This window comes from Pristiophorus japonicus, chromosome 24 (genome assembly GCF_044704955.1).
Source record: "Pristiophorus japonicus isolate sPriJap1 chromosome 24, sPriJap1.hap1, whole genome shotgun sequence".
In the NCBI taxonomy this organism is placed as follows: Eukaryota; Metazoa; Chordata; class Chondrichthyes; family Pristiophoridae; genus Pristiophorus; species Pristiophorus japonicus.
In genome coordinates this window covers 32,362,288-32,389,570 of record NC_092000.1, presented here as the reverse complement: position 1 = coordinate 32,389,570, position 27,283 = coordinate 32,362,288, and the positions used below count along the sequence as shown (strand labels likewise).

General features: G+C 48.7%; 1 protein-coding gene across 1 annotated transcript in view; it reads left to right on the top strand.

The window, feature by feature from the left end:
• Positions 1-27,283, top strand: part of LOC139237858 (uncharacterized) — a 198,024-nt gene that overhangs the window by 61,896 nt on the left and 108,845 nt on the right. The window contains exons 10-11 of the mRNA XM_070867083.1: positions 12,427-12,498; positions 14,099-14,173. Of these exons, the coding sequence (XP_070723184.1) occupies positions 12,427-12,498; positions 14,099-14,173 (147 nt within the window). The remainder of the gene's footprint in view (positions 1-12,426; positions 12,499-14,098; positions 14,174-27,283) is intronic.

Genomic DNA, 27,283 nt, shown 5'->3' with positions numbered 1-27,283 from the left:
TTGTACTTGAACTGTAGTGACCTTCGTCCTTTATTGATAATCCAGAGTGAGGATCACACATGGTGGCCTGCTTTTTATACTCGGCCAGGCACACACTTACAAGTCTGTCACTGCAGTGCCCTCTGGTGGTACATCATGTGTAATGGTACCAGCAGTAAACATGTAGGATACATGATAGAGAGGGTTAAAAACAATCGGGCTATATCCCCAGCACAGACAGATCTCTCTGTACTTTACAGATTCTGATCCCGACATATTCATTCTTCATTGAAACAAGGGATTTGAAGTGCATTCCTCACCGAGCGAAGTATTGACATACATGTGTCTTTGTGTGTGTGTATGGGAATTTCCTCCATTCCTGATTTTAACCTACTCGACCTGCCCAAAGCCGGCTGGGTCTGTACCTATGCATGCTGGGTCCTGATGATGTCATAAGGTCCTGACTGCAATGTTAATTGGCGGGTCTAAGAATCCCCTAGCCAGGTCAGCCCGGCGAGGAACAACTGGGTCCAGGAGAGCCCCCAGGCCTCCCAGAGAACCCTTCGGGGGAATTTTTCAGGGGGTCAGCAGGTTGGCGGTGGGTCAGGTTGGAAAGTGTTTTTTTCCCTCTGCGGGTCGGGACCCCGCTGTGGACCTCCCACCACACGCGTTTCCCAAATGTCGGGCCTGTCAACGCTGAACAGACCCAACACGCTGCGGCGGGGGAGGTAATTCAGGTCATTATCACCTTGTTAACACCTCATTAAGAATTAGTTTCAGCTCACCTTCAGAGTTTATCAGGTCGCCCACAGGGTTCACGCTGCTCGGGGATCATGTCAGGTCAGGGTTTGTATGACCACTTGTTAGACAGCTGCAATTGCTCTATAAAACCTCCCATCTCACAGCTCTTCACTGTCCAAGATCAAAAGCTCTTGCTTGCTGCATTTGGAAGGCACATGAGCTTTATGCAGGCTGCAAGTGATTAGAGCAAACTCTCTATCTAGAGTCACCTCACTGGAACAACCTCTCTCACCCTTGACAGATCGCTTCTGTCATCTCAAGTTCACCTGCTTTCTATTACATTAGTATCGTTGCCCTTAAAACGATCTCACCTTGGTCCTCAGAATCCCACCACTATCTGCCCCAACACCAGCAGCACCAGGCATACCAGCAGCAACACCAACAATCAACCTTCTTCATAATCAACTGAAGGATATCCTTATTAGGCGGGAAATTGTGTTAGGGAAATTGATGGGATTGAAGGCCGATAAATCCCCGGGGCCTAGAAATAGTGGATGCATTGGTGATCATTTTCCAACAGTCTATCGACTCTGGATCAGTTCCTATGGACTGGAGGGTAGCTAAAAAGGAGGGAGAGAGAAAGCGGGTAATTATAGATCGATAATCAGTAGTGGGGAAAATGTTGGAATCAATTATTAAGGATGAAATAGCAGCGCATTTGGAAAGCAGTGACAGGATCGGTCCAAGTCAGCATGGAATTATGAAAGGGAAATCATGCTTGACAAATCTTATGGAATTTTTTGAGAATGTAACTAGTAGAGTGGACAAGGGAGAACCAGTGGATGTGGTGTATTTGTACTTTCAAAAGGCTTTTGACAAGGTCCCACACAAGAGATTGGTGTGCAAAATCAAAGCACATGGTATTGGGGGTAATATACTGACATGGATAGAGAACTGGTTGGCAGACAGGAAGCAGAGAGTCTGGATAAACGGGTCTTTTTCAAAATGGCAGGCAGTGACTAGTGGAGTGTCGCAGGTCTCAGTGCTGGGACCCCAGCTCTTTACAATATACATCAATGATTTGGATGAAGGAATTGAGTGTAATATCGCCAAGTTTGCAGATGACACTAAACTGGGTGGCGATGTGAGCTGTGAGGAGGATGCTAAGAGGCTGCAGGGTGACTTGGACAGGTTAGGTGAGTGGGCAAATGCATGGCAGATGCAGTATAATGTGGATAAATGTGAAGTATCTACTTTGGGGGCAAAAACGCAAAGACAGAATATTATCTGAATGGTGGCAGATTAGGAAAAGGGGAGGTGCAACGAGACCTGGGTGTCATGGTTCATCAGTCATTGAAAGTTGGCATGCAGGTACAGCAGGCAGTAAAGAAGGCAAATGGCATGTTGGCCTTCATAGCTAGGAGGTTTGAGCATAGGAGCAGGGAGGTCTTACTGCAGTTGTACAGGGCCTTGGTGAGGCCTCACCTGGAATATTGTGTTCAGTTTTGGTCTCCTAATCTGAGGAAGGACGTTCTTGCTATTGAGGGAGTGCAGCGAAGGTTCACCAGACTGATTCCAGGGATGGCAGGACTGACATATGAGGAGAGACTGGATCAACTGGGCCTTTATATGTTGAAGTTTAGAAGGATGAGAGGGGATCTCATAGAAACATATAAGATTCTGACGGGACTGGACAGGTTAGATGCGGGTAGAATGTTTCCGATGTTGGGGAAATCCAGAACCAGGGGACACAGTCTTCGGATAAGGCCATTTAGGACTGAGATGAGGAGAAACTTCTTCACTCAGAGAGTTGTTAACATGTGGAATTCCCTGCTGCAGAGAGTTGTTGATGCCAGTTCGTTGGATATATTCAAAAGGGTATTAGATATGGCCCTTACGGCTAAAGGGGTCAAGGGGTATGGAGAGAAAGCAGGAAAGGGGTACTGAGGTGAATGATCAGCCATGATCTTATTGAATGGTGGTGCAGGCTCGAAGGGCCGAATGGCCTACTCCTGCACCTATTTTCTATGTTTCTATGTTTCTATGCTGCACAGGACACAGGGCATCAGCACCCGACCACACTGCTGCCCGGGACACCAGAGATGGTCACCAGAGATGGTCTCACCATGGCCAGATTTACTTCACTTGATGCTGTACACCTTGGCTGCCATATGTTGCGGCAGGTTGGCACCACCCCACATAAACACCATAAAGCATCCCTACAATGCCCAAGCCATTCCTTTTGCACTCATCACCATTGTTGGTGAGGGGGCTGGGTGGAGAGGGAGGGGCGCGGGGAGGCCATTATGCCTCATTATTCAATGCAACTCACTAAGCCACTTCCAAAAGAGCACACAGATCTGTCCAAGAATGAAAAGTGTTGAAAATAAAGGTTTGGATGTTTGACAGCACATTAACAGAAACTTTACACGAGCATTGGCTAAAACACTCAAGTGCCTGCCCTTGTGTGTTGTTAGTTGGTATGATTGGACTGGGATGAGTGTGAGGGGTGGCTAGTGAGATGGGGATGTGATAATGTAGATAGAGAGGGATGTGTGGAGCTGCAAGGTAAGTTGGTGTGAGTAAGGATGTGCAGGAGTAGGGTAGGGAAGGCAGAGTGATGGGGATGTGATGAGTGCAGAATGAGGTTGAGTATGGCTTTGCAGTAATGTTTTGTGATCTACTGAGATCATTGAAAGGTTTGCTCCACTGCAGCCTGGTCCTTCTGACTGCATCCCTGCTTGTGCCGCCCTCCTGTGCAATGTGCAGCCAGGCTGCGTTGATCTCCTGGGGAGGTCTCTTCCACCCACTGGAAGAGAAGTATTGGGCAGTCCCTCCTATTGAGGATGACCCACTTCCACACCAAAAAAAAAAGAATTGTCAGCTGTTTCCATGAGGGACCTGACATTCCAGGTCCCGAACTACATCCTGAAGGGTGGAAGATGCCTGTGTGTGGATTCTTTTAACGTGGGGTGACCGTTGCACACCAATCACCACACGGGCTTGACAAAGCTCGGTCTTGGTCCAGTAGCAAGGGTTAACCAGGACGACTGGAGACCTGCTCTGCTGCACGGGCCCAGTGTGCACACTTATGTTCCGAATGGCCTATTTCTGTGCTGTGAACTCCGTGAAAATCCTGAACCCACAACTTTCTGACTCCAGAGAGATTAAATAATATTCTCAATTGCATGCCCATTGATGGAATATGTATATATATTTATATACAGGTTGAACTTCCTTTATCCGGAACCCTTGGCCCCTGGCCTGTTCTGGATAAGGGATTTTTCTGGACAAGGGGTGGTCACGTTAAATTGGATGGTACAGGTACTGAGCAAGGGGATTTCGGGGCTGGCTGGCTTGTGGCTAGCAGTGCGGTTCTTATCCAGAACTCCCGTATCCGGCACCACCCCTTTTCCGGCACCATTCCCGGCCACTCCGACCTGAACAAATTGAAGTCCTTCCTCGCTGCAGACTCCCGCAATCACTGGCCTAATCCAGCGATCCAAGATCTCTCTGCCGCACTCCCAGCCCCAAGCCAACCAGCCCCGATATCCCCTTGCTCAGTACCTGTACCATCCAATTGGAAGGGAAGAGAACCTTCCTGCGTGCTGTGACTCGCTCCATAAGCATCTGGAGGGAGTCATGGGAGAGCCTGGGTGCAGCCGTGCACCTTTGTGCAGTGCTGGTCAGTGTTTGCAACAGCACAATGCTGTAAAATACTGACAACGCCACTGTCAAAATCAATTTGCGCATGGTCCCTTTAAGGAAACCAGCTGATGATGTGTCAACAACAACAACTTGTATTTATATAGCGTCTTTAATGTAATGAAACGTCCCAAGGCGTTTCACAGGAGCATTGTAGGATAAAAAATTTTACATCGAGCTGCATGAGTAGAAATTAGCACAGGTGACCAAAACCTTGTTTAAAGAGGTAGGTTTTAAGGAGAGTCTTAAAGGAGGAGAGAGAGGTAGAGAGGCGGAGAGGTTTAGGGAGGGAGTTCCAGAGCTTGGGGCCCAGACAACAGAAGGCATGGCCACCAATAGTGGAGCGATTATAATCAGGGATGCTCAGGAGGGCAGAATTAGAGGTACGCAGACATCTCGGGGGGTTGTGGGGCTGGAGGAGATTACAGAGATAGGGAGGGGCGAGGGCCATGGAGGGATTTGTAAACAAGGCTGAGAATTTTGAAATCGAGGCGTTGCTTAACCGGGAGCCAATGTAGGTCAGCGAGCACAGGGGTTGATGGGTGAGAAGGACTTGGTGTGAGTTAGGACACAGGCTGCCGAGTTTTGGATCAACTCTAGTTTACGTAGGGTAGAATGTAGAGGTAACAAGGCATGGATGAGGGTTTCAGCAGCGGATGAGTTGAGGCGAGGTCGGAGACGGGCGATGTTACGGAGGTGGAAATAGGCGGTCTTAGTTATGCTGCGGATATGTGACCGGAAGCTCATTTCAGGGTCAAATATAACACCAAGGTTGCGAACAGTGTGGTTCAGCCTCAGACAGGAGATCGGGAGAGGGATGGAGTTGGTGGCTAAGGAACGGAGTTTGTGGTGGGATCTGAAAACAATGGTTTCGGTTTTCCCAATATTCAAATGAAGAAAATTTCTGTTCATCCAGAACTGGATGTCATCATCAAATGACATCATCAGACACGCTTCCTTCAGTTGGCCTGGGAAACGTGCATCATCATCATAGGCAGTCCTTCAAAATCGGCCCAAAGAAATACCCAGAGCTATGAATGTAGACCACTCTGACCCGAACCAGCCCACCTCTTTTCATGTTTAGAGGTGAGGGGAAACTCCCTAATTTCGATGCCCGTCGCATTGGAATGGACAAGTGAAAATGTCTGCCTCATCTTCATCATCCCACTCATATCCTATAGGGGGCATTACTCTGTCTCCGCTCCCATCGCTAAGTTTGGCCATGTGGTGTGATGGCCTAACATGTCACAGGACAGTCATCATCACCATAGACAGTCCCTCGAAATCGAGGAAGACTTGCTTCCACTCTAAAAGTGAGTTCTTAGGTGACTGAACAGTCCAATATGGGAATTACAGTCTCTGTCACAGGTGGGACAGACAGTGGTTGAAGGAAAGGGTGGGTGGGGAGTCTGTTTTGCCGCACGCTCCTTCCGCTGCCTGCACTTGATTTCTGCATGCTCTCGGCGACAAGACTCGAGGTGCTCAGCGCCCTCCCTTAGGGCGGTCTTAGGCCAGAGACTCCCAGGTGTTGGTGGGGATGTTACACTTTATCAAGGAGGCTTTGAGGGCGTCCTTGAAATGTTTCCTCTGCCCACCTGGGGCTCACTTGCCGTGTAGGAGTTCCGAGTAGAATGCTTGCTTTGGGAGTTTTGTGTCAGGCATGTGAACAATGTGGCCCGCCCAACGGAGCTGGTCGAGTGTGGTCAGTGCTTCGATGCTGGGGATGTTGGCCTGATCGAGAACACTGACGTTGGTGCGTCTGTCCTCCCAGGGGATTTGCAGGATCTTGCGGGAGACAGCGCTGGTGGTATTTCTCCAGCATTTTGAGGTCGCTGAAGAAACGTGCTGGGTGGGCTTAACAAGTCCAATCAACCAAAAATCATTTCTGCACAGCAGGCTGGAGCCAGCAGTGAGGTCGGAACCCACCACTGACATCACCCACCACAGACCCACCGAGGGTGGTAAAATCCAGCTCTTCGACTTCCCACGCCGCACTCTCCCCCACCGTCCCCACCAATCCCGATCGGGAGACCCCTGCCGAATGAACAGCCTTGGTAACTGCTCCTCCACAGTCCTGGTCTCGCCAGGTAAGCTCCATCGCTTCCCAACTCCATCCCACGTAGAAAAGGTGTGGGGCGACCGCTGGGATTGACATGAGGCCCGGGAGTGAAAATGCCTCTTTTGCGGTGTGTAACTCACACCGCTGCTCAGCCGCTGAATACTGACCCGCAGGTAAAATCGGGCTCCCATTTCCGGGGGAGTCTGAGCAGCTCCGAGGATTTTCCAGAAGCTTCCCGACAGCCACTCACACCATCCTTCACAATAACACGCAAAAGCAACACTTCTCTCAACTGTTTAATCCCAATGGCGCTGCAAACATTGTCGGCTTCTTGTGCCCATGTGGTGAAGGATACAGAAACTAGTTGGGGGAGAAACGGTTCCTCGTTTTGCCTGTTTTCAGACAGAAAATGGGGGAAGAAAGGACCAATTTTGCAACATCCTGCCCCCAATCTGCGCCTGCAATATGGGAGCCGCCATATTGGTAAAGGCAGCTTTCTAGGCATCTGAAACAAGCATTAGGCTCCTTGAATATGGTGATGAGGAGCCCAAGGCCTGTTTCGGAGCCTTTCCCGAAGCTCTGTCGGTGCCAGGCCTGCTCTGATTGGGTCCCCTTGATCACATGGCCTGATTGCTGATTGGTCCCCAGCAGTTTATCTGGAATGTGTAATTGGAACAGGCCAGCCCAAGTTCTCACTGACTTTGCAAAGTATAATTCGAATCATTCTGACTGCTCACTCCAGACAGGAGAGAGCTCTCCCATCCCAGCCCAAGTTCCTGCCCCACCCCTCAGCCCAAGTTCCTGACCCCCCCAGCCCAAGTTTCTGACCCCCCCCAGCCCATGCTCCTGACCTCCCCCAACCCAAGTTCCTGACAACCCAGCCCAAGGGGGTTGGAAGAACGTGATCCATCTTCCCTGAGTTCCCTCTCGCCCTTCCGATCCCTTCTCTCTCCCCCCAGTCTCTCTCTCTTCCCCCAGTCTCTCTCTCTCTTCCCCCCAATCTCTCTCTCTCTGCCCCATTCTCTCTCTCACTCCCCCATCTCTCTCACTCTCCCCCAATCTCTCTACCCCCTGTCTCTCTCACTTTCCCCCAGTCTCTCTCACTCTCCCCAGTCTCTCTCACTCTCCCCCACTATCTCCCCCCCACATCTCCCTCACTCTCCCCCAGTCTCTCTCACTCTCCCCCAGTCTCACTCTCTCCACCCCCATCCCCCAGTCTCTCTGTCTGACCCCCACTCTCTCTCTCCCCTCACTCTCTCTCCCCCCCCAGTCTCTCTCTCTTTCTGGCCCCAATTCTCTCTTCCCTCCCCCAGTCTCTTTCTTTCTCTCTACCCGCCCCCCCCCAACCCTGCTCCCCCCCGGTCTCTCTCTCTCCACCCCGCCCCAGTCTCTCTCTCTCTCTCTGGCCCCAATTCTCTCTTCCCTCCCCCAGTCTCTTTCTTTCTCTCTACCCCCCCCCCCCCAACCCTGCTCCCCCCCGGTCTCTCTCTCTCCCCCCCGCCCCAGTCTCTCTCTCTCTCTCTGGCTCCAATTCACTCTCATCCCCCCCCGATTTCCTCTCTCTCAGAAGGCCATGAAAATGTCTGTGTAGATAACACAGCGATATTCTAGGCAACAATCCTGAAAATAATGCAAAGGCTCGAAGCAGCTTCCTCCACGGGGCACCGCTCCTCACGATACAGGCCCCACGTCCGTTTCGGGTTCGAGGAACCTGCACATGTGAGGGTGTTGGAGACGGAGTCCAGGGAGTGCAGGCACAGAAGGACGCTCTAAATACTAGTGCAAATAATCACTCCATTCAGTTATTTGGCTTCTCACGCAGCCTAACCTGCAGGCCTTACAGCAACCACTGCAAAATAAGCATGTTATTTAACATTGCCTTGATGAGGATCCAGGCAGAGCAGGAGTGATGCTCCCAGTCCCACAGTGTGACATCCTCCTCTCTCCCTCTGACAATCCTCAGTCCCCCCTTTCTCCCTCTCCTCCCTCCCATCCTGCCCTCTTCACTACCTCTCTACCTCCTTTTATGGTTCTCCTCTCTGGTGTGTTCCCTTTCTCTGTTTCTGGCTTACTCTCTCCTTTTCTGCTTTGCACTCTCTCTCTCTCCGTCCTTTCTGGTTTATACTTTTTCCTTTTCCAATTCTGTGAATTTCTCTCTTTCCTTATCTGTTTTTTCCCCTTGTATGCTCTCTATCTTTCTCTTTCTTTCTAGTTTTCTCTCACTATATCTCCCTTTCTTCTTTTCTGTTTTTTCTATTTCTTTTTCTGCCCTTACCTAGTACTTTCTCTCCTTTACTGGTTTTCTCTCCACTCACCTTCGCATGTCTAGTTTGCTCTCTTCTCTTATGCTTCTCTCTGTTTCTGGTTAGCACGTACTCTCCCTTTCTCCCCTTTCCTGATTTCTCTCTCCCTCTCTCTCTCGCTCCCTTTTTCTGATTTGTTCTCTCTCTCGTCACTGATCCCCAACCAGAGGAAATAGTCTGTCACCCCATCAAAACCCTTCATCGTTATAAAAGACCAGGCGAAGAAATTGGCCTCCTTAGTGCCTCCCGTTATCGCCTCCATGGGGCCATAACGGGTCGCCAACCAGGTAGCGACTGGGCGCGGCGATAAAATCCACTCCCGCCATATTCGGCAGGATGTTTGCGGAGACGGCACAGCGTTGCGCCCTGGTTTCCTTCGCCCGGAGATCGCGATGTCATCGCCGTGCGCATCAGCATCCCGGCCCCGATCTTGGGTTCCGCCCCCGGCAGTATCAGTGGACGAAAACACCGGCAGCTGCAGGAGGCGTTCATCGGGAGGCCGGGCGCTTCGGGGGCGATGCTTAAAGGCGAGGTGGCCGAGGCAAATACAAAAACATTTTCAGTGTTCTATTTCAGGTTGTTTCACGGGCTCCTGCCCACGATCGATCAGCCCAGCACTCTGCTGCAGTGCATTGGGCTGATTGGGCCGGATTGTGTCTGCCATCGGGGTTCAGCTAAGGTTTCTCATGCAGAGCTGGCAGTGATGGCCCTTCCCTGCCAAGATGGCAGCGCTGCACGGCCCATTGTGAAGCACTGCACAGCTTACCACCCCGCCTGCTGCCTCGTGCACTCATCGACGCAAGTGGAGCGCTTGATTTTGAATTTTTTTTAATTTTGAAAACATTAGCACCTGGCGCTAACTTCTCCAACTTTTAAAAGTTAATGCCCCCAAACTGGGGCACTCCCCAATTTCTACCTCCAACGTTAGATCTCTTTTCCATTGTGGCAACATTAAAATCAGGCCCATGCGGCGAACAGTGGGTGATGGGCAGGGTAGTTTATGACTAACGTGGCCCTGGGGTGCCCCCTCCCCCCGCCCCCCCCAGTGTCTGGTTTACTGAGCCCCAGGTTCACTTGCCTACACCCCTCCTATTGCAGATTTGTATTGTAAAGTTGCACGTTTGCGGAAAACAAGCTGTGAATTTGCCACAAGAAGCCCATTGCTGAAGCCCATGGTGGAGTTTATTTAGAAATCTCCCGTCAGGCTATTTTATTCAGATCCTCCAAACTGATCACACAAAACAAACATTGCCTCGAGGTCGAAAGTATGGTTTGATGTAGAGTCACATGGAATATACAGCACAGAAACAGGCCATTCAGCCCAACGGGTCCGTGCCGGTGTTTACACTCCACACAATCCTCCCACCCCTCTTCAGCTAAACCTATCAGCATTTCCTTCTATTCCTATTGTATCAGTAAGCACTCTAGTAATGACTCCACGAGGTAAGGTATTGTACTTGAACTGTGGTGACCTTAGTCCATTTATTACAGCTCCTGAGTGAAGGTACAGTAAGGTGAGCTCCATTTTATACCTGGTTACCTGTCGTGTACAGGTGACCCCGAGGTCTCCACCAGTTGCACCCTCCGGTAGTACAAGCACAGTGTATACAGTGTGACGGTATATTCAGTAGTCTTGTGTAACTGTACATTGAGTGTACAGGGGGTATACTTATATTATACATACACAACAATTCCTTTCTCCCTTACCTGTTTATCTAGCTTCCCCTTAAATGTAGCTATGCTATTCTATGTTATTCACCTCAACCACTCCCTGTGGTAGCGAGTTCCACTTTCCCCACTTTCTGGGTAAAGAAGTTTCTCCTGAATTCCCTACAGGATGTATTAGCTTATATTGATAACCTCTAGTTCTGGTCTTCCTCACAAGTGGAAACATTGGGGCCGACATTCCTCCTGAAGATCTGCCCAGTGCCACTTTGGAGGTGGCCTGGAGCGAGCGGGAGGGGAGAGCCACCAGGAACCGCTCGCTGACGTCAGCGGACGGCCAAGTGGCGCAACTGACCTCCCGCCCCCCGAGCTCCCAGATTCCTGTGGGTGGGAGGGAGTCGGCGCCAGAACGGGGATGGACCGCTGTGAGGAGGCTGGTCTGTCCCCGACGGTGAGTAGGAAGAGCTGAAAAAAAAGGTAAGCGACTTACCTGGATGGGGTCCCCTGAAGGTCTTCCAATAGTTTTTTAATATTTTCCTGATGATTTTTTTTTCAGGTCTTCGACCCTCCGTGGGCCCGACTCCATCCTCGGAGGCACTTGGGCGACAAACGCCTCTGGCGCCGAGAGTGAGACCTGCCGCCCATTGCTTCCCAGATTGGCGGTGTACGTCATCCATTTGCCGCCTGCCGACCCTCGATGAATATCCCACCCAAAGTACCGTCCCGCACCTCGGCGACACTTTGGGCGACACTTTGGGCGGCACTTTGGGCGGCACTTGGGCGGGTGGAGGCCTTGACCAAATTTGGCCCCCATTATCTCTACCTCCACCCTATCAAATCCCTTCATAATTTTAGTGACCTCTATCGGGTCACCCCTCAGCTTTCTCAGATTAGGTGAGTGGGCAAATACATGGCAGATGAAGTATAATGTGGATAAATGTGAGGTTATCCACTTTGGTGGTAAAAACAGGAAGACAGAATATTATCTGAATGGTGACAGATTAGGAAAAGGGGAGGTGCAACGGGACCTGGGCGTCATTGAAGTTTGGCATGCAGGTACAGCAGGCGGTGAAGAAGGCAAATGCTATGTTGGCCTTCATAGCTAGGGAATTTGAGTATAGCAGCAGGGAGGTCTTACTGCAGTTGTACAGGGCCTTGGTGAGGCCACACCTGGAATAGTGTGTTCAGTTTTGGTCTCCTAATCTGAGGAAGGATGTTCTTGCTATTGAGGGAGTGCAGCGAAGGTTCACCAGATTGATTCCAGGGACGGCAGGACTGACATATGAGGAGAGACTGGATCAACTGGGCTTGTATCCACTGAAGTTTAGAAGAATGAGAGGGAATCTCATAGAAACATATAAAATTCTGACGGGATTGGACAGGTTAGAGGCAGGAAGAATGTTCCCGTTGCTGGAGAGTTCCAGAACCAGGGGTCACAGTCTAAGAATAAGCATTTAGGACCGAGATGAGGAGAAACTTCTTCACTCAGAGAGTGGTTAACCTGTGGAATTCTCTACCGCAAAAAGTTGTTGAGGCCAGTTCATTAGATATATTCAAAAGGGAGTTAGATATGGCCCTTACGGCCAAAGGGATCAAGGGGTATGGAGAGAAAGCAGGAAAGGGGTACTGAGGTTGAATGATCAGCCATGATCTTATTGAATGCCGGTGCCGGCTCGAGGGGCCGAATGGCCTACTCCTGCACCTAATTTCTATGTTTCTATGTTTCTAGAGAAAAGAATCCCAGCCTGTTCAATCTTTCACGATAATTGGATCCTCTCATTCATGTAACTCTTTTTTTGCACCCTTTATCGATGCCTCAATATCCTTTGTATAATATGGAGAGCACACTTGTGCACAGTGCTCTAAGTTGGTCTAACCAAGGTTCGATGCAAGTTTAACATAACCTCTCTGCTTCTCAAGTCAACCCTCAAGAAATGAGCCCCAACTTTGCTGGATTTTATGTTTTGCTTTCAGTGACGGGAATGTCGGAGGAAACGAGAAGCTCGCTCGCTGGCCTCAGGGCCGAGCTTTCACAGCTGAGGAACAGTAAGTGTTATCGACCGTCAGAGCAATCGCTGTGTCTCCAGCTCAGAGTATGAGGCTCCCGCGCTCAACCTGGACAGTCTGGTTCCTCCCAACAACTGGTGCCACGGCAGCATTGCAAGCGGGCAGTGAGCCGACACCAACCCAGGGTCTCTACTGGGAATGATAGGTGCTGAAGGGAACCTGGCAGGGAAAATGGGCAGAAGGCAGGTCCCACTCTGCTGGGATACGCTGTTCTGTGACAGTGGGAGGTCCCACACTGCTGGGATACGCTGTTATGTGACAGTGTAGGTCCCACTCTGCTGGAATACACTGTTATGTGACAGTGTAGGTCCCACACTGCTGGGATACACTGTTATGTGACAGTGTAGGTCCCACTCTGCTGGAATACACTGTTATGTGACAGTGTAGGTCCCACTCTGCTGGAATACACTGTTATGTGACAGTGTAGGTCCCACTCTGCTGGGATACGCTGTTGTGTGACAGTGTATGTCCCACTCTGCTGGGATACGCTGTTATGTGACAGTGTATGTCCCACACTGCTGGGATACACTGTTATGTGACAACGTATGTCCCACACTGCTGGGATACACTGTTATGTGACAACGTATGTCCCACTCTGCTGAGATACACTGTTATGTGACAGTGTATGTCCCACACTGCTGGGATACACTGTTATGTGACAACGTATGTCCCACTCTGCTGGGATACACTGTTATGTGACAGTGTATGTCCCACTCTGCTGAGATACACTGTTATGTGACAGTGTATGTCCCACTCTGCTGAGATACACTGTTATGTGACAGTGTATGTCCCACTCTGCTGGGATACACTGTTATGTGACAGTGTATGTCCCACTCTGCTGAGATACACTGTTATGTGACAGTGTATGTCCCACTCTGCTGAGATACACTGTTATGTGACAGTGTATGTCCCACTCTGCTGGGATACACTGTTATGTGACAACGTATGTCCCACTCTGCTGAGATACACTGTTATGTGACAGTGTAGGTCCCACTCTGCTGAGATACACTGTTATGTGACAGTGTATGTCCCACTCTGCTGGAATACACTGTTATGTGACTGCAGATGGGCTCACTCTAAGCTGTGATGGAGATTGCAGCATGGAAACAGACGTTTGAGTGTCATGTGTGTCTACAATGTGAATTCACACAGTTTTATACACAATCTGCAGCGAGAAGAGGAGCTGGAGCGGTTACTGAGTCAGGCACTGACGCGGTCACCCCAATGACCAGGGACACGAAACAATTTGATATCTCATCTCAACACATAGTCCCGCTCATTGTGGAGAGGACAATTGCAATCATGGGCCGGCATGAGGGAAGGGGCCAGTGACAGGCCTGCTGGTGATTCCCTGTATGTGGCAGGAGTCAGAGACAGGGCCCCACTAACTGGGGCTCCTTTCACACTCAGCCCAAACATCAACACGATTATCTTTTCATAAAATCACACAACACAGGAGGAGGCCATTCAGCCCATTGTGCCTGTGCCGGCAAACTTTGGAATATTTTGTACCACAAACTAATGATGGGGAGCTGTATTAGTTCCTGGGCTTTCAGCTAAAGGTTTGCTTCTGTTTCAGTTACACAGATGCTGAATGGAATGAGAATCTCACAGGCTGGTTTCAGTGTGGACCTTTCACAGATGGACAGTAACAGTAAGTGCTGAACTCAGCAAACTGTTCTTTGTGTCTCCAGCTCAAACAGTTCTTTGTACTTTTCTTTTTGAAGGATCGGGTCCTTTTCCACGGGTCAACAGGAGACAATCTTGGCTGTGTTTGAATGGCTGCTCATTGCACCATCTCGCATGCTAACCCATTCTTTGCCTGCATTTCAATACATCTTTTAACTCTACCTTCCTTCCACAATTAAAGGCTTTTAATCTCCGAGCTTCATGCCATCTAATTGCTGTTCCTTGATTTATCCGACTCTTTTCAAACTACACGATGGTATTGGTCCCTCATCTGCTTTCTTCATTCAAAGAAAGGCTCGCATTGGTTTAGTACAAGGAGACATTGCAGACTGGGCCAACCGCTATTGAGAAAGCCCCTTATTAATCCCCCCCCCCACCCCATAGTCCTTTCTCCTTTCATCTGAATGTAGTCCAAGTGATGAACGTTTGTGCAGTCAGAAGCGGGGACTTTGATCTGTACATCGTATGACAGAGAATGTTGCTGTGAAGCATTATTGTGGATGTTAGATTATTTATTTGGTTCTGGCTGGCCGCAGTACACACACAGGGTTAGGGTCCACTACTGCCCGCTGTGTCTGCAAGCTGTCAGAGATCTACATTAAATTCTGTGAATATTTGCTCCACAGAGCAAGGTGGAGATGGAGAGCCATCAGGAGGACCATGCAACATATCTGGCAGAGTTCAGCGAATCAAGCCAGCGCATTCAAGTTGCAAACCTTCCGAGATGGTGGTGTGGATTGACAGCCCCGCGGGAGTGTGTGTGTGTGTGTTGGGTCTACCAAAAGACAGGGACAATGCCTTTGATAGCTCCATGGCCAGGAGGTCCCAACACTCTGGGCTGCTTGTGTCCATCAGCGGTCAGCCTGACACTGGCAGAGACTGAGCTCATTCCCTGGCCTGGATCTTAGGCCGCGCAGTGCCCATTGTACAGGTGCTACATTGCCCCCTGAGCCTCCAACTTGGCGGGCAGGAAGAGCGCGGGCATTTCCGATCGGCGGGCAGTGCCCGCCATGTTGGATAAGGTGGATGCGCTGGTGTGAGGAGCATCGACCGCAACATTTCAACTGCAGCATCATTTATTTAAACCAGGGTCCTTTGCTTCTCGAAGGACCCGTTTTCTGGTATCGATCGCTCCAGCACTTCACTCACCATGGCAACGCGGGGCACTGAAGGGCAGGTAGTGCCCCGCGTCCACCCCTCCCACCCTCCGACAACAGCAACTTGTATTTATACAGCACCTTTAACGTAGTGAAACGTTCCAAGGTGCTTCACAGGAGCAGAAACATAGAAACATAGAATGCAGGTGCAGGAGTAGGCCATTCGGCCCTTCGAGCCTGCACCACCATTCAATAAAGATCATGGCTGATCAAGCAACTTCAGTACCCCATTCCTGCTTTCTCTACATACCCCTTGATCCCTTTAGCTGTAAGGGCCACATCTAACTCCCTTTTGAATATATCTAACAAACTGGCCTCAACAACTTTCTGTGGTAGAGAATTCCACAGGTTCACAACTCTCTGAGTGAAGAAGTTTCTCCTCATCTCGGTCCTAATTCGCTTACCCCTTATCCTTAGACTGTAACCCCTGGTTCTGGACTTCCCCAACTTCGGGAACATTCTTCCTGCATCTAATCTGTCCAATCCCGTCAGAATTTGTGTTGGGGAAATTGATGGGATTGAAGGCCGATAAATCCCCAGGGCCTGATGGACTGCATCCCAGAGTACTTAAGGAGGTGGCCTTGGAAATAGTGGATGCGTTGACAGTCATTTTCCAACATTCCATTGACTCTGGATCAGTTCCTATGGAGTGGAGGGTAGCCAATGTAACCCCACTTTTTAAAAAAGGAGGGAGAGAGAAAACAGGGAATTATAGACCGGTCAGCCTGACATCGGTAGTGGGTAAAATGATGGAATCAATTATTAAGGATGTCATAGCAGTGCATTTGGAAAGAGGTGACATGATAGGTCCAAGTCAGCATGGATTTGTGAAAGGGAAATCATGCTTGACAAATCTTCTGGAATTTTTTGAGGATGTTTCCAGTAGAGTGGATAAGGGAGAACCAGTTGATGTGGTATATTTGGACTTTCAGAAGGCGTTCGACAAGGTCCCACACAAGAGATTGATGTGCAAAGTTAGAGCACATGGGATTGGGGGTAGTGTACTGACATGGATTGAGAACTGGTTGTCAGACAGGAAGCAAAGAGTAGGAGTAAATGGGTACTTTTCAGAATGGCAGGCAGTGACTAGTGGGGTACCGCAAGGTTCTGTGCTGGGGCCCCAGCTGTTTACACTGTACATTAATGATTTAGATGAGGGGATTAAATGTAGTATCTCCAAATTTGCGGATGACACTAAGTTGGGTGGCAGTGTGAGCTGCGAGGAGGATGCTGTGAGGCTGCAGAGCGACTTGGATAGGTTAGGTGAGTGGGCAAATGCATGGCAGATGAAGTATAATGTGGATAAATGTGAGGTTATCCACTTTGGTGGTAAAAACAGAGAGACAGACTATTATCTGAATGGTGACAGATTAGGAAAAGGGGAGGTGCAAAGAGACCTGGGTGTCATGGTACATCAGTCATTGAAGGTTGGCATGCAGGTGCAGCAGGCGGTTAAGAAAGCAAATGGCATGTTGGCCTTCATAGCAAGGGGATTTGAGTACAGGGGCAGGGAGGTGTTGCTACAGTTGTACAGGGCATTGGTGAGGCCACACCTGGAGTATTGTGTACAGTTTTGGTCTCCTAACCTGAGGAAGGACATTCTTGCTATTGAGGGAGTGCAGCGAAGGTTCACCAGACTGATTCCCGGGATGGCGGGACTGACCTATCAAGAAAGACTGGATCAACTGGGCTTGTATTCACTGGAGTTCAGAAGAATGAGGGGACCTCATAGAAACATATAAAATTCTGACGGGGTTAGACAGGTTAGATGCAGGAAGAATGTTCCCAATGTTGGGGAAGTCCAGAACCAGAGGTCACAGTCTAAGGATAAGGGGTAAGCCATTTAGGACTGAGATGCGGAGGAACTTCTTCACCCAGAGAGTGGTGAACCTGTGGAATTCTCTACCACAGAAAGTTGTTGAGGCCAATTCACTAAATATATTCAAAAAGGAGTTAGATGAGGTCCTTACTGCTAGGGGGATCAAGGGGTATGGCGAGAAAGCAGGAATGGGGTACTGAAGTTGAATGTTCAGCCATGAACTCATTGAATGGCGGTGCAGGCTAGAAGGGCCGAATGGCCTACTCCTGCACCTATTTTCTATGTTTCTAATTTTATATGTTTCTATGAGATCCCCTCTCATTCTTCTAAATTCCAATGAATATGCCGAGTCGACCCAGTCTTTCTTCAGATGTCAGTCCTGCCATCCCGGGAATTAGTCTGGTGAACCTTCACTGCACTCCCTCAATAGCAAGAATGTCCTTCTTCAGATTAGGAGATTAAACTGTACACAATATTCAAGGTGTGGCCTCACCAAGGCCTTGTACAACTGCAGTAAGACCTCCCTGCTCCTATACTCAAATCCTCTCATTATGAAAGCCAACATTTCATTTGCCTTCTTCACTGCCTGCTTTCAATGACTGATGTACCATGACACCCAGGTCTCGTTGCATCTCCCCTTTTCCTAATCTGTCACCATTCAGATAATATTCTGCCTCCCTGTTTTTGCCACCAAAGTGGTTAACCTCACATTTATCTACATTATACTGCATCTGCCATGCATTTGCCCACTCAGCTAACCTAGCCAAGTCATCCTGCAGCCTCTTACCATCCTCCTCACAGCTCACACTGCAACCCAGCTTAGTGTCATCTGCAAACTTTGAGATATTACATTCAATTCCTTCGTCCAAATCATTAATGTGTATTGTAAATAGCTGGGGTCCCAGCACTGAACCTTGCGGTACCCCACTAGTCACTGCCTGCCATTCTGAAAAGGACCCGTTTATTCCTACTCTTTGCTTCCTGTCTGACAACCAAGAGGCCCATCAGCAGCAGTCGGGGGAACGGGAGATTGAGGAGGCAGAACAGCGTCGAGTCGGGGGGCCTATAAGAGGCCCATCAGCAGTAGTCGGGGAGTGGGAGATTGAGAAGGAGCAGTAGCATCGAGTCGGGGGGCCTACAAATGGCGAGCTGGTGCAGCAGCAGCAGGGAGGTAAAAACGAAGTAGAAATAAATAGAAAGGTGATGTCACAGCCAAGGGGTAAGTGATTGGCTGGTGATTGGTGAGTAGTTTACCTTTCTTCTTTTTTTCTTTGTCAGTAAGTAACCTTTTAGCATTGTTGTTGCCAAACTAAGTTAATCTAGGGGCAGGAGAGCTTGGACACGTGTTATGCTCCTCCTGTAATATGTGGGAAGTCAGGGACACTTCTGACGACTACATGTGTGGGAAGTGTATCTGCCTGCAGCTCCTGACAGACCTCATTGTGGCACTGGAGCTGCGGGTGGATTTACTCTGGAGCATCCACGATGCTGAGGATGGTGTGAATAGTACGTTTAGTGAGTTGGTCTTACCACAGGTAAAGGGTACACAGCCAGATAGGGAATGGGTGACCAACAGGAAGAGCAGTGCAAGGAAGGTAGTGCAGGGGTCCCCTGCGGTCACCCCCCTGCAAAACAGATACACCGCTTTGGGTACTGTTGAGGGGGATGACTCATCAGGGGAGGGCAGCAGCAGCCAAGTCCATGGCACCGTGGGTGGCTCTGCTGCACAGGAGGGCAAGAAAAAGAGTGGGAGAGCGTTAGTGATAGGGGATTCAATGGTAAGGGGAATGGATAGACGTCTCTGCAGCCGCAACCAAAACTCCAGGATGGTATGTACCTCCCTGGTGCAAGGGTCAAGGATGTTTTGCAGCGGGTGCAGTACATTTTGAAGAGGGAGGGTGAACAGCCAGCTGTCATGGTGCATATAGGTACCAACGCTATAGGTAAAAAAAAGGGATGAGGTCCTACAAGATGAATTTAGGGAGCGAGGAGCTAAAATAAAAAGTAGGACCTCAAAAGTAGTAATCTCAGGATTGCTACCAGTGCCACGTGCTAGTCAGAGTAGGAATCACAGGATAGCTCAGATGAATACGTGGCTTGAGGAGTGGTGCAGAAGGGAGGGGTTCAAATTCCTGGGACTATGGAACCGGTTCTGGGGGAGGTGGGACCAGTACAAACCGGACGGTCTGCACCTGGGCAGGACCGGAACCAATGTCCAAGGGGGAGTGTTTGCTAGTGCTGTTGGGGAGGGGTTAAACTAATATGGCAGGGGGATGGGAACCGATGCAGGGAGACAGAATGAAGAAGAATGGGGGCAGAAGCAAAAAATAGAAAGAAGAAAAGTAAAAGTGGAGGGCAGAGAAACCCAAGGCAAAAACAAAAAGGGCCACATTACAGCAAAATTCTAACGGGGCAAAGGGTGTTAAAAAGTCAAGCCTGAAGGCTCTGTGCCTCAATGCGAGGAGTATTTGGAATAAGGTGGACGAATTAACTGCACAGATCACAGTTAACTGATATGATGTAATTGGCATCAAGGAGAGATAGCTCCAGGGTGACCAAGGCTGGGAACTCAACATCCAGGGGTATTCAACATTTAGGAAGGATAGACAGAAAGGAAAAGGAGTTGGGGTGGCATTGCTGGTTATAGAGGAAATTAATGCAATAGAAGGAAGGACTTTAGCTTGGACGATGTGGAATCTGTATGGGTGGAGCTACGGAATACCAAAGGGCAGAAAACGTTAGTGGGAGTTGTGTACAGACCATCAAACAGTAGTAGTGAGGCTGGGGACAGCATCAAACAAGAAATTAGGGATGCGTGCAATAAAGGTACAGCAGTTATCATGTGTGACTTTAATCTACATATTGACTGGGCTAACCAAACTGGTAGCAATGCGGTGGAGGAGGATTTCCTGGAGTGTATTAGGGATGGTTTTCTAGACCAATATGTCGAGGAACCAACTAGAGGGCTGGCCATCTGATGTGTAATGAGAAAGGACTAATTAACAATCTTGTTGTGCGAGGCCCCTTGGGGAAGAGTGACCATAATATGGTAGAATTCTTTATTAAGATGGAGAGTGACACAGTTAATTCAGAGACTAAGGTCCTGAACTTAAGGAAAGATAACTTCGATGGTATGAGACGTGAATTGGCTAGAATAGACTGGCGAGTGAGACTTAAAGCGTTGACGGTGGATAGGTAATGGCAATCATTTATAGATCACATGTATGAACTTTGACAATTGTACATCCCTGTCTGGAGTAAAAATAAAACGGGTAAGGTGGCTCAACCGTGGCTAACAAGGGAAATTAAGGATAGTATTAAGGAAGAGGCGTATAAATTGGCCAGAAAACTGGGAGAATTTTATAATACAGCAGAGGAGGACAAAGGGTTTAATTAGGAGAGGGAAAATAGAGCACGAGAGGAAGCTTGCTGGGAACATAAACACTGACTGCAAAAGCTTCTATAAATATGTGAAGAGAAAAAGATTAGTGAAAACAAACGTAGGTCCCTTGCAGTCAGATTCAGGTGAACTTATAATGGGGAACAAAGAAATGGCGGACCAGTTAAACAAATACTTTGGTTCTGGTTTCACGAAGGAAGACACAAATAACCTTCCGGAAATACTAGGGGACCAAGGGTCTAGTGAGAAGGAGGAACTGAAGGATACCCTTATAAAGCAGGAAATTGTGTTAGGGAAATTGATGGAATTGAAGGCTGATAAATCCCCGGGGCCTGATAGTCTGCGTCCCAGAGTACTTAAGAAAGTGGCTATAGAAATAGTGGATGCATTGGTGATCATTTTCCAACAGTCTATAGCCTCTGGATCAGTTTCTATGGACTGGAGGTTGGCTAATGTAACACCACTGTTTAAAAAAGGAGGAAGAGAGAAAACGGGTAATTATAGACCAGTTAGCCTGACATCAGTAGTGAAGAAAATGTTGGAATCAATTATTAAAGATGAAATAGCAGCGCATTTGGAAAGCAGTGACAGGATCGGTCCAAGTCAGCATGGATTTATGAAGGGGAAATCATGCTTGACAAATCTGGAATTTTTTGAGGATGTAACTCGTAGAGTGGACAAGGGAAAACCAGTGGATGTGGTGTATTTGGACTTTCAAAAGACTTTTGACAAGGTCCCACACAAGAGATTGGTGTGCCAAAACCAAAACACATGGTATTGGGGTAATGTACTGATGTGGATAGAGAACTGGTTGGCAGACAAGAAGCAGAGCGTCGGAATAAATTAGTCGTTTTCAGAATGGCAGGCAGTGACTAGTGGAGTGCCACAGGGCTCAGTGCTGGGACCCCAGCTATTTACAATATACATTAATGATTTATATGAAGGAATTGAGTGCAATATCTCCAAGATTGCAGATGACACTAAACTGGATGGCGGTGTAAGCTGTGAGTAGGACGCTAAGAGGCTGCAGGGTGACTTGGACAGGTTAGGTGAGTGGGCAAATGCATGGCAGATGCAGTATAATGTGGATAAATGTGAGGTTATCCACTTTGGGGGCAAAAATATGAAAGCAGAATATTATCTGAATGGCAGCAGATTAGGAAAAGGGGAGGTGCAACGAGACCTGGTTGTCATGGTTCATCAGTCATTGAAAGTTGGCATGTAGGTACAGCAGGCGGTGAAGAAGGCAAATGGTATGTTGGCCTTCATAGCAAGGAGATTTGAGTATAGGAGCAGGGAGGTCTTATTGCAGTTGTACAGGGACTTGGTGAGGCCTCACCTGGAATATTGTGTTCAGTTTTGGTCTCCTAATCTGAGGATGGACGTTCTTGCTAATGAGGGAGTTACGCGAAGGTTCACCAGACTGATTCCCGGGATGGCGGGACTGACATATGAGGAGAGACTGGATCAACTGGGCTTTTATACACTGGAGTTTAGAAGGATGAGAGGGGATCTCATAGAAACATATAAGATTCTGACGGGACTGGACAGGTTAGATGCGGGAAAAATGTTCCCGATGTTGGGGAATTTGAACCAGGTAGGCCATTTAGGACTGAGATGAGGAGAAACTTCCTCCTCAGAGAGTTGTTAACCTGTGGAATTACCTACCGCAGAGAGTTGTTGATGCCAGTTCATTGGATATATTCAAGAGGGAGTTAGATATGGCCCTTACGGCTAAAGGGATCAAGGGGTATGGAGAGAAAGCAGGAAAGGGAGTCTGAGGGATTGATCAGCCATGATCTTATAGAATGATGGTGCAGGCTCGAAAGGCCGAATGGCCTACTCCTGCACCTATTTTCTATGTTTCTATGTTTTTACGTTTCTATCCATGTCAATACATTACCCCCAATACCATGTGCTTTAATTTTGCACACCAATCTCTTGTGTGGGACCTTGTCAAAAGCATTTTGAAAACCCAAATACACCACATCCACTGGTTCTCTCTTGTCCACTCTACTCGTTACATGTTCAAAAAATTCTAGATTTGTCAAGCATGATTTCCCTTTCATAAATCCATGCTGACTTGGACCGATCCTGTCACTGCTTTCCAAACGCACTGCTATTACATCTTTAATAATTGATTCCAACATTTTCCCCACTACCGATGTCAAGCTAACCGGTCTATAATTTCCTGTTTTCTCTCTCCCTCCTTTTTTAAAAAGTGGGGTTACATTAGCTGCACTCCAATCCATAGGACCTGATCCAGAGTCTATAGAATGTTGGAAAATGACCACCAATGCACCTACTATTTCTAGGGCCACTTCCTTAAGTACTCTGGGATGCAGACTATCAGGCCCTAGGAATTTATCGGCCTTCAATCCCATCAATTTCCCCAACACAATTTCCTTACCAATAAGGATTTCCTTTAGTTCCTCCTTCTCGCTAGACCCTCGGTCCCATAGTATTTCCAGAAGGTTATTTGTGTCTTCCTTAGTGAAGACAGAACCAAAGTATTTGTTCAATTGGTCTGCCATTTCTATGTTCCCCATTATAAATTCACAAGATTCTGACTGCAAGTGACCTACATTTGTCTTCACTTATTTTTTTCTCTTCACATAGCTATAGAAGCTTTTGCAGTCAGTTTTTATGTTTCCTGCATGTGTCAGGGGTGGTTTGCAGGGGGTCAGCTTTCCCTTCTGACCTTATATGAGTGGTTCCGAATCGCTCCCACACCCTTGGTTCTAGACACTGGAATTATGAAGGGACTGTGACAGACTTGGACAGACAATCGGTTTCAAGGTAGGAAGCAGGTATGGCTTTATTGTCTTTAAAAAGAAGTAAAGGCACACCTTTAATAACACACACAGACCAATACACACTGAGGGGTACAACACATTGAATAAAATATCAAATTACAGCCTGTGGGGAAAAGAATACAGCTTAAACTCTAAATGGGGTAAAGAGGAGAATGCAGATACATTTACCCAAGTTATCCCGGCCTCCCCCCTCCCAATTCCCCTAACTAACTAAGTTATAGCTCTGAGGGTTCAGGGGCTATGCTCACCAATCCCTTTAGACAGTTGCCGGTGAATCACGGTTTCGGGGTTCACTGCACTTGGCCTTCTAGGCAAGGCATACCCCGGACGGAGGAGAGGACTTCAGACTGCGTAGTCTTCGGTTGGGGTGCATCCATTGATGCGGTAAGTTGTGTTTCGGATGTATGGGATAAGTACCCACTTTCTTTGGTTTTAGTTAGTCCCTTTAGGTAATTTCTCACCCGTTGGCCGTTCAGAAGATTGTAGAGTGGAAATAAATGTCGATTCTTCGGTTTTTGCTGAGTTGGTTTTGGTTGGTCGTTTCGCTGGTTATGGTAGCCCGGGTTTGTCAATTTGGTTGCTGACATCCTTCCATTTCGTGGGCCTCGTGCTCAGTCGGTCCTTGACGATTTCTTGTAAGTTCCTCACGACTCCATTTCTTCACTCCGGCTGCTTGTGTCTGTCTGTGTTCCTTTCGAGTCTGTGTTCTGTTCAAGTCTGTGTTCTGCTAGTTTGTGTTCTGCTAGAGTCTGTGCGAGTTACAGTCTGTGTTCTGCTAGAGTCTGTGTTCTTCTTCAAGTCTGTGTTCTGCTAGCTTTGTGTTCTGCTTCTCTCCTATGTTCTGCTAGTTTCTGTGTTCAGCTAGTCTTTCCTTATAAAACTGGGGGATAGATATATCCCAAAAAAAAGGCTCCGTTATCTCCCATCAAATCTCTTGGGCTCTGTTTAAACTGTTCTGTCCATTGATTTTCAAATGTCTCCTTTGTCAGCAGTAACTCGATTAGGGTGTGAGAATGTGCTATCACTGGTTTTGCATTGTTTTAGGATTGTCCAGTTTCTTGACCATGATTTCCATTGTGCTTGATTGGGTAATTCGATTATCTCTTAGAGGGTGAATAGCCTGAGATCCTTAATGCATGAATTTGGCCCCACCTCCTGTATTTGGTAACTCTTTTTCGCAGCCAAAATGTTGTAGAATCTTAAAATTGATATGCTCCTTCCCATAGATGTTTAGGAGATTTCAAGCTTCTGTAATTTAGGTCCATTTTGAATTCCCTTTCCTATGTGTCCAAACACTGGGGGGGGGGGGGGGGGGGTGGGGGTCTCCATGAATGCATCCCCTTTTATCCCCCGCAGGCTTCGTCTGCCCCTTGAAACTCATTTTAAAATCCCAGAAAGGGATTCTTCTCCTCTGTAGGGGAAAGGTACCTGGAATCTTTGCGAGATATTGGTAAATTCTACATTCCCCCCTGTGATACCATATCACTTATGGTATCATTCTTCGAGGTGAGCAAAGTTCCTGACTCCCAAGAGATAACCTTCCCCGTAAATTAGCTAAACTAATACCCAAAATGCATTACACTTATGCAACATCACCATAGATGCACACTTTTCCCTTTACAGGTACAAACTTTTTACATTTATACCCTCCCAGCTTGGAGGGGGTTCAATCACTACAATTGCATTTCAGCACAGTTACATTTCATTTCAGTTACATTATATTCACCAGCATATAGGCAACGTACAACCACAATACAGAAGGAAAAAAACATAGATTAAAATTGAACAACATCAATTGGTCTGCTGAGGTTTGTTCATCAACCGGTAATGTCTGGATCCTGCCCTTGAGAACTGCTCTCAGGCTGGCTGACACACAAGACAAACTCAAAATAATCACCTAAACATTACTGCAACATTACCCTCAATTCTAAACTTAACCTTAAAATGTAAAATGGTGCAGTCAGCTGCCTTAAACTAAAATTAGAGCTATGTACAGCCGCCACCCGTCTCCGGGTGGCCTGGTTAGTCCCTGTCAGGCCCATGCCTTGTGCGGCCTGATAGCCGCCTGGATGCTAGGGTTTCCCCGCAGCCGGTGAGCTGGAGACCCTTGTCTCTGGGGCAGCTCGTTGCGACTGCTCCTGTGAGACCCTCACCGCTGGAGGCGGCTGGCTGGTGGTCCCTACTCTGAGCGGCCTCTGTACTTCTGACCTTCGGCCTTTCCTGTCGGGCTGCCCTTCTCCTAGGGTAGAATCGCTGAGGTTCAGATGCCGGTGACCACGGTATCTTTGGCCGTGGTGTACGGAGGATCCTTCTCAGGGCTTGGGTTACTGAGGTTGCGTCCGAATCCCAAACGATGGGTGAGATAGCCCCTCCAGTACTGCAATTCACCGCCCCTATAGGCACGGTTTCTGAGCCTGCCACATTCCCTGTGCACCCTCCACCGTCGGGGACAGCCAACGGAGGGTCCCTGTCCTGAGGACGGTTCACCCCTCCCGGCTGCCCTCTGTGCTTGGCTGACCCTGGGTTGTACAGCTTGCACTGGTTGATGTGGAACCACTTAGTACGGCGGGGCAGCTTTATGGCATAGACCATCGGGCTTGCCTTGTCCACAATGCTGTATGGCCCCATATATAATGCTTCAAAAACCCCGACCCGAGAATAGTTCCTCACCATGACCTGGTCCCCTATCTCCCATTCGTGGTGTTTGCTGGGTTCTAGCAGCAATCGGTTCCCCTGATGCTGTCTGCCCATGTTACTAGCAGCCTGCCAGTGAATCTGTTTGAGGTGTTAAAACAGGTTCCTGACAAACCGGTCCCGGTTCACCTCTCTGAGCTGACCTTCTGTGAGCACCAGGGCTAGGACATGGGTGGGGGTCCGCATGATCCGTCCAGTCAAGAGCACGTATGGGGAATACCCGGTGCCTTTTGACTGGCTAGCTCGGATCCCCATTAGGACCAATGGTAAGACCTCCACCCACTTTTGGGGTGAGTCTCCCGTTTCCTTCCGCAGCCTTTCTTTAATGGTGCGGTTTAAATGCTCCACAATACCCGATGACTGTGGATTGTGGGCAACGTGCCATTTCCCCTCAATACCGAGCACCTTAAGGGTTGCCTGCATTACCTGCCCGGTGAAATGGCTCCCCTGGTCCGACTCCACATACTGTGGGAGTCCCCACCGGGAGAACACTTCCCTCACTAGAATCTTAGCTGTCCCTAGTCTGGTGGCTGTTCAGCAGGGGAAGGCTTCAACCCATTTTGAGAACACGTCCACCAGGACTAGGCAGTATTTGTAGCCTCCCTGGGCAGTGGGTAGGGGCCCGATGTAGTCAATTTGGATTGACTGCCATGGTCCCTCTACCCTCCTGACGTGTCCTAGGGACACCTTCCTTTTCTGGGAGGGTCAGGGTTGTTCGCAGCACACACCAGGCAGTTCGCACAGAACTCGCGGACATCCTCCCTGAGTCCCGGCCAGGTGGTCTCAGGCCCGGGGTGTCCCGCTCCTGGACCCTCATGGGTCAGTTTTAGGAATTCCCTCTGGTGCTGTTGCGGCACGACCCATTGTCCCTCTTCAAACAGCATGCTTTCCTTAACGGTAATGGCTGCTGTGCCGTACGGGCCTTCTACTCTCTCTCCTCTAGCTAGTGCGTTCAGGACAGCTTTCAGGACTGGGTCCTGTGCCTGAACTGTTTTTAAGTCCGGGGCCAAGGCTATCCCTGTACTCTCTACTGCCCTGTTCTTATTCTTGACCGCTGCTATGTCATAGGGGTCCCAGAACTTTCCCGTGCGGGCACCTTCTTTGGCCAGTTTGTCAGCCTGTTGATTTCCCACTGCACAGGGTTCGGTTTTTGAATGGGCCTTCACCTTATGTATGTAGACCTTTCCCT